This window comes from Miniopterus schreibersii, assembly GCF_964146895.1.
Source record: "Miniopterus schreibersii genome assembly, chromosome: 12".
Taxonomy (NCBI): domain Eukaryota; kingdom Metazoa; phylum Chordata; class Mammalia; order Chiroptera; family Miniopteridae; genus Miniopterus; species Miniopterus schreibersii.
In genome coordinates, this window is record NC_138112.1 from 34719692 (window position 1) to 34727064 (window position 7373).

Consider the following 7373-nt stretch of genomic DNA (forward strand, 5'->3'; position numbering starts at 1 on the left):
AAGTCACTGGAGTCCTGGGCTCACCAGCCTGGTACAGTCCTAGCTTATTCTTGTCCCCACATAATTATTAAATAATGGCCTCTTTCACTCTCCAAAGTTTCCCACTTAAGGGCCCCTAGCTCATTAGTTAGGGGCCCCCATGTGCTTCCATCATCACAGTGACCCCATCTTTACTGAGGGCAGGCGCAGGCTCTGGTCCATCTCAGCAGCTGATCAGAGGAGACAAGAGGCTCAGGGGGAATGAGTTTCTCTGGGACCTCAGAGCTTGGTGGTCCAGAACAAAACCCTTGGCGGTCCCTCGGGGAGAGGTAGAGATGCTCCATCCATCACGGAGGGTCCCCCAGCAGGGTTTCTGCCTGTAGGAGGCTGGAGCGGGTTTCTGAGGCTTGCTTGAGGCTGCTTGCTCATGGAGGCTGAAGAGTCTGCCCCACCCCTTCCTTATTTGCCTCCTTTTTCCATCGCCAGGTCACCACAGGCTTGGGTCTGGCTGCAGGAGGCAATGACCACAGGGGTGGAGATACAGAGTTAGGAGGTGGGGCAGCCCTGGGTCAGATAGACCCAGAGTAGGGCAGGGATACCCCCCAGGGAGCCTCCTGGGCTCTGGATCTGCTCTGCTTCTGATACCCTGTGTGACCTGGAGGAGGGTGCTGGGCTTCCTGTGCCTGTTTCCCCATCAGTACAATGATGGGTTAGTTGAGGTGGTCTGCATGGGACTGGCCAGCCCTGGGTAAATTACCTTGAGGCAGCACTGAGGAAGAGGGTGGAAGCGATGAGGGAGGGGCGAAGGGGTGGAGGAGGGGACTCTGAAGGAGCCAAGTGCGTTACCCCAGGATATTAACTGCCCCCGTCACTGCTCCCAGTCTGGGAAAGGCCAAGCCCATAAATTAGGGCTGTGAGTCTGCCAGGCAGAGACTTAATGAAGAAGGAAACGGACTCCTGTGAGAGCAGGCAGTGCCTCTGCAGGTCACGAGTCCAGCCCAGCCTGGACAGAAGGAACCTGGAGCCAGAGACAGGCAGGGGTGTCCAAGGTCAGTGTTGGACTGGGCCAGGATGGCAGGAGGCGGCTCCGCTGTGTTCACTGCTGACTCCCCAGCACCCAATACACAGTAAGATCTCAACCTGTATTTCTGACTAAGGACCAAATGACAGGTTTCAGACTGAAACTCTGTCCTGTGGACTCTAGCTGGGCCCTCACTGGTTCCAACCCCAGACCTGAGGGGCGTGGGGAGGAAAGGGGTCCCAGAAATAAACTTCTCAAGGAGATGGCTCCCTTTGTTTTGGAGAGGATGTTTCACAGTTTTTTACAGGGTGACAGAACTCTGGGGAGTCTGACATGTTTCTCAAAGTGCATAGCTGGTTTCATGTCTATCACATTTCTGACAGTTACACACCTTTTCTCTCCCTCTCCCGCTCTCTACCCTACCTGCTCTCTAAGGGGACATCCTGGATGAAATTTCCACCCCTGGCACTTGGCAGTGTCTTGCCCTCCTCAGACTTCCAGCAGCATTCCCAGCATATGATTAGAGGGAAGGGCTGGCCATTCAGTGGGGCCCTGGTACTGCCGAGAGAGGGTCTGGAGCAGGAGGTTGGCATCAGGTTGTCAGGGCCGGGCCAGACAGATCCCTCGATATCCCCTTTTTCTATAGGGTATCTTCAGGGCTCCGCCAGAAGCCCCTTCCCTTATCCCCTTGCCCATCTGGTCTCCCGTAGACATGGCTTAGTTCTGATTCCTCTCTATGCTTCAGTGCCCTGCACAAGGCCTGACACAAAGAGGATGGGCAGAAGGTAGGCACAAAAAAGAGGCACCATGCAGCGCTCCTGTCCCATATGTCACACCTCTCCACTCCCCTGACTTCTCCGAAGGTGGAGGTCCCTCTACTGCTGCCCAATGGAGAATGTGGGAGGCACAGGCCCGTCTTACCCCATACATCCTCCGACCTACTCCCAGCCATGAATGGTCTGCAGTTCTCAGACTAACACGATCTTCCTGCCTGCAGGTCTTTGCACGAGCTGACAACTTCTGATCTTTCTCTGTTCTGCACACTCCTACTCATCCTCACTCAAATGTGACTTCCTCTAAGAAGTCTCCCTAGGTTGGGTGAGGGGTTCTTACTCTGAGCTTTCAGTTTCCTGGAACGTCTTTTCTCTAAACCTGGATTAAATATGAACCCTCCCCAGAGTCATCAGCTTCTCTGGGATGGGCAGTGTTGTAGTCAGTAGAGGCTGAGTGAATGGCTGGATTTGCAAAGGAGGCAAGGCTGGGGCCCCTCGGGACCTTCTGATAGTTCCATAAGACCAAAGGCCACGAACAGGCTGCAAGAAGGGTGGCAGCCCAGAGATGACACTTAATGGGCACTAAGGTTAAATATCAACCCGCATACGTTAGGCACTCAATCAGTTGATTTTTGATAACTATTGATTTGATACTTAGCTTAGCAGCAGCTCTCATATAAAACCCTCAAAGATTTTTGCTGACAATGAACTCACACCTAATAGCATGTTTTATTTGCCAGGACTTTTTGCAGTCTTTGGCTGTATTATCAGAGGACACATCTTTGGAACTGGGGAGGTGACCTGTTAGTGCTCTAACCATGTTAGAGACACTACCACTGCTTTGTCCTAGAGGACTGGCAGAGCATCCTTTGAAGGTCGTTGACAGATGGGAATGCTTCAAGAGAATTTAACCCCTTCTCATGAGGGGTGACTGGGGTAGGGGACTTGCTGGGAGAAGATAAGGGCTCATGCACTGTCTCCGACTCTGTAAAGAGCTAGCCTGGGGCGAGCTGTGCTCCTGGCCCCAAGGCGAAGCTGGGAAGTCCCAGGCAGATTCCTCTAGCGATAAAAGGGATGCTCCCAGGAAGAGAGGGAGTGAGCACCTTGTGGAGAGAGGGCATTTCTTGTCAAGATGGCTTAGGAGGTGGCTCCTGCATTACCTCTGAGGTCCCTTTCCATGCTTAGAAGGCACCAATTCTAGGACGATGTGGCCCTAAAATTCTGAAATGCCTGAGAACCACTTCTGCCATGTGTTTCTAGGGCTCTGAGATCCTAGATGTGAAATAACCCTGCCTGGGGACCTTGAGGCAGGAGATAAGCCTCTTAGCCTGGCCCTACTGGCTCAGAACCCACCTGCCTCCTTGCTTCACGTATCTCAAGGGGCCATTTTATCCATCCCCACCTCTAGGCTGCTTCTCCTCAGCCTATCACAAGCCCAAGGGGCAGTTCTTACCTTCTAGCCAGGAGACCGTGGTGTGACAAAGGATATAAGGGAGTATCAGGTCATTTGTCAGAGGGGATGTCGCCAAAGCAGCAAATGATGATCCAGCCTCTGAATTAACTGCCTCGATTCTCTGTGGCTGGATTTCCTCCCTGGTAGCCGCACTTGATGCTAGCATTTGTCCGTCCAACTACATCTCCCCCACAACCCCCGGCCCACCCCTGCGATAAGGAATGGAAGGATGATAAGGGGATGCATCAGCAGAAGCGGAGGGTCCCACCCTGGCTGCGTGTCACCCCATCTCAGAGGACAAGAAGCAGACTGGCTTGGAGAGCAACGCCATCCCAGGGAAATCTACGTGCCCGGCCTCAATCCTGCTACGTGCAGTCAGAGCCCATTTCTTTTCTCATAGTCCAGGAGAAGACACTAAGAGTCACTGCACCTTAGGGGGTCCACAATGCCCTCCCAAGTGTCCCCTCCACCCCCCTTCAATGCCCCAAGGTCAGCAGGAAGGACATGGCACCACTTACAACAGCAGAGTATCAGAGATTATTGCAGACTTTATAGAAAACTGACCACGGGACATCCAGATTTCTTGGGTGGGGTGGGAAGGCAGGCCTCAAGCCAGTGTGTTGAAGAAGGGTGACTTCCTGTGTGCAGCACAGGCCAGCCATTCTGCCTGACCAAGGGGGTGGGAGTCAGGGAGAGGCAGCCCCTCCCCACTCACCAATTGTGCTTTGGGATCATGCAGAAGGCAGGGCGCTGAGGCTCTGACCCTGAACAGAAGGGGATGTGCCTGAGACAGGAGGTGAGATCCCCTTCCTTTTCCAGAAGGCATGGATGGGGGCGTACATGGCAGCAAGGAATCCTTAGGGGATAAGAGCCACATGGGAGGGAAAGAGCATGTGGACAGCATCTCCCAGCCCTTCAAAGCCCCCTTCCTTACCCCTCTCTGAGGCCATGATGTGTGGGTGGCCCTGGTTCTGAGCCCCGACTTCACAGCCCCAGGACTTTCCTTTCTCCGTGAGGATCTGCAAGTATGGTTGGGGGGGTGTGGCACCTGCACCTGCCTTGCAGTGCTGGAGAGCTCATTTTAGAAGATAAAGGGGGTGGGCACAACCCGGGGATGGATTCCTCACTGGACCCTGGGCTTGTGAGTGGAAGGCGTTGGTACTGAGTGCAAGCTATGGGTGTGGGGGAATCAAGAGCCTAAGACTTGGGCAGGGGGATGAAACTCAGATCTGGGTAAAGAGCTGAGAATTTGAGATTGGGGCAAGCACTGAATACTGGGGGATCAGAGCCCCAGTGGGAAAGGCTGATCAGCTCCACACTAAGGCTTTAACAGGGTGTGCCTGTGTCTGGGATGGCAGAGACCAAAGGAGCTGAGTCTCAAGCCTGGGCCAAGGAAAAGAAGGACCTGAGCCGGAGCGGGGGTGGTGGGTGGCATGAAATACATCCTCTGATCGGGGAAGGGTGCTCAGGATGTGGGTCTCTATGCAGGATGGCGGGGTCAGAGCCCTGGTATGAGAAAAAAGGCTCGAAGGCCACAAAAACCTTTTCGTGGGGATGCTCTGCTTCTGAAACCAGAATGGGGTGTGAGGGTCCAAGCTCTGGGAAGGGAACTGAGGGCTCCGAGCTGGAGATGGGGGCCCATGAAGTCTAGGGTGATGTATCCCATTGAGAGGCCAGGGCTCAAAGAATCGGGTGGTAGAGGCAATCTCAGGGCTTTTGGATTTTAAGACAAGGTGTCTGGGTGGGTCTTAAAGGGGGAGGGGGCGGTTGATGGGTCCAGAGCCTAGAACGGGTGGGTAGGGCTTCTGGAATCAGAAGCGGTGTCTCTGGGTCTTTGCTGATGAGGGCTCTCAGAGGCTGGTAAGAAGGGGGTACAGCTTGGGGCCTCCGTGTGTGAATGTGTGTGGGGGGGAGGTGATGGCAGAATCCAAAGGTCTCAGGCCAGTCAGGGGCAGGTCTCAAAAGCCTCAAGCTCGCCGGTGTCCCATATCCACTGCTTCGGGCCAGGTAGCCCCAGTAAAGTCCCGCTGGCAGGGACACCCCCAACCTCCAGCGGGCGAAGCTCAGAGGCCCGAGCTGGGGGAGGTGGCGCGGGAGCCGGCGGGGCCGGCGGGGGCGGGGGCGCGGCGCGGGTCGGCGTCCTGCTCGTAGCGGTAGTGGTAGCCCTCCATCTGGTCCCGGCAGGCCTCGCGCAAGTTGCGCATCCAGCGCTGGATGCCGCGGCGGTTTAGGTAGAGCACCATTAAGAAGATGAGGCCGATGAGCGCCAGCACCAACCCGAAGAAGACGTAGGAGGCTTCCAGCTCCGGGCCGGTGAGTTCTACTTCTTCCCCGCGACCTTCGGCGTGGCGGTCAGCGCAGCGCAGCCGCGCCTCGTCCAGGTCCAGGAAAGGCCAGTCGAGCAGCTGCCTCGGGGAGGCGCATCGCAGGCGCCGCGCGTCCGGGACGCGCTCCGTGGCGTTCCGCAGCCAGGCCAGCAGGGGGCGCGCGGCGCAGCCGCAGCGCAGGGGGTTGTCCGCAAGCAGGAGGCGAGGCGCGGGCAGGCCACCATCGCGCTCCAGCGCGCGCAGGTCGTCGGGGCCCAGGCCGGCCAGCGCGTTGAGGCGCGCGTCCAACTGCTCGAGGCGCGGCCGGAGCAGCGCAGCGGACGGCAGGCGGCTCAGCGCGTTGCCCGCCAGGCCCAGAAGGCGCAGCTCGTCAAGTGGGGCGAGCGCTGCGTTTAGCGCGGCCAGCAACGCGGGGCCGCCCCGTGCCAGCGCATGGTTGAGCTGCAGCGAGCGCAGCGCCGGGAGCCCACGGAAAGCGCCGGCGCCCAGGGCGCGCAGCGGGTTGTGGCTTAGGTCGAGCGCCGCTAGACTGGGCAGCCCGTCGAAGGCGCCGTCCTCCACCACCTCGATGTTGTTGTGCGTGAGGCGCAGCGCGGTCAGGAACGGCAGGCGCACGCCACCACCGGCCCCCGCCTCCTCGCCATCCGCGTCCCCGCCAGCGAAGGCTGCCGCGCGCAGCACAGTCAGGTTGGCGCCCACGATGGTGAGGTTGCGCGCGTCGGTCGGCACGTCCCGCGGCGGCTGCCGGAGCTCTGCGCCCGACGCGCAGCGCAACAGCAGCTTGGGGCTGCCGAAGCAGTAGCACTGGAAGGGACAGGGCGCGGCGGGCTGGCTTAGCGCCGCAGCCAAGAGCAGCAGCCCCGGGAGCAGCGGCCCCCTTGGCTCCGGCTGTCCCGCGCGGGGAGCCATCGCGGCTGCCCCCGCATCCAGCGCCTGGGCCGCCAAGCTCACCAGTGAGTTCGGAGCGCCTGGGGGGCGGGGAGGGGGGCGGGTGGGGCAAGTCCTTGACCTGAAGAGGCTGGCAGTCGCGGTCGGTCGGTCCTTTGGTTCTAAAATCCGAGGAACCTTCACTTTCCTGGCTGAGGTGAGAGGGGTCAGGCGGGGAGCAGAGCCCCCCGCCCCCGGTGCCCTACTCACCCTGCGCGCTGGCCTCAGGCTTCCGCGGCCGTTCCGGGCTCCGAGCCGAGTGGGCAGGGTTTGCCTCCCCCCTCCCCGCCTCCCGGCCTCCTCCTCCGCCCCCAGCAGAGTCTCCGCTCCCTCCTTGCGGAGAGGCGGGGTTGGAGGCTCCCGAGAATCTGGGCTTTTGGCTGCTGTGATTTCACTTCCCTCCTCTCCGGCTCTGGTCTGCTGAGAAGTTTGGCTCTCTCGGGTTTCCACTTGCAGCCCCCTCATCTCCCCCACTTCTCATGTTTAAGCAGGTTCCTTCTTCCTGCCTCTCAGACAGGTGTGGGGCTTGGCCGGGCCGAGGAGAGCAGGCAGGTGGGTCAGCACCGCGGAGCGAGAATTTGGGGTTAGGACTTTAGCCTCCCCCCTGCCAGCGCAGGAAGGGATAAAGGGTGGGCTGAGAAAGTTTACCATTTTTCAACCTCTTCCTAATCTCTCTGATTTAGGAGAGGGCTGTTCCAAGAGAGATTGGAAAATCCCCAGCCTCCGCTGCGACCCAGGTTACATTAGGCCTGGCTGGGTTACTACCGCCGCAAGTCCCATGGGACAAGCGTTTTCTCGACCCCATCCCACCACACCTCCGAACGTCAGCTACACCTCTGCCGCTCCCCCTCCCCCCATCTCGGTGGCTGCTATGCCTGGAATTCTTTTATCTG

General features: G+C 58.6%; 1 protein-coding gene across 1 annotated transcript; it reads right to left on the reverse strand.

The window, feature by feature from the left end:
* Positions 1–5289: 5289 nt before the first annotated feature.
* On the reverse strand, positions 5290–6465 carry TPBGL (trophoblast glycoprotein like; the record flags this gene model as incomplete). The annotated part of the gene is made up of 1 exon (XM_081154223.1): positions 5290–6465. Exon 1 carries the CDS (start codon positions 6460–6462, stop codon positions 5290–5292), a length of 1173 nt encoding a protein of 390 aa, XP_081010349.1. The 5' UTR covers positions 6463–6465.
* Positions 6466–7373: the final 908 nt, after the last annotated feature.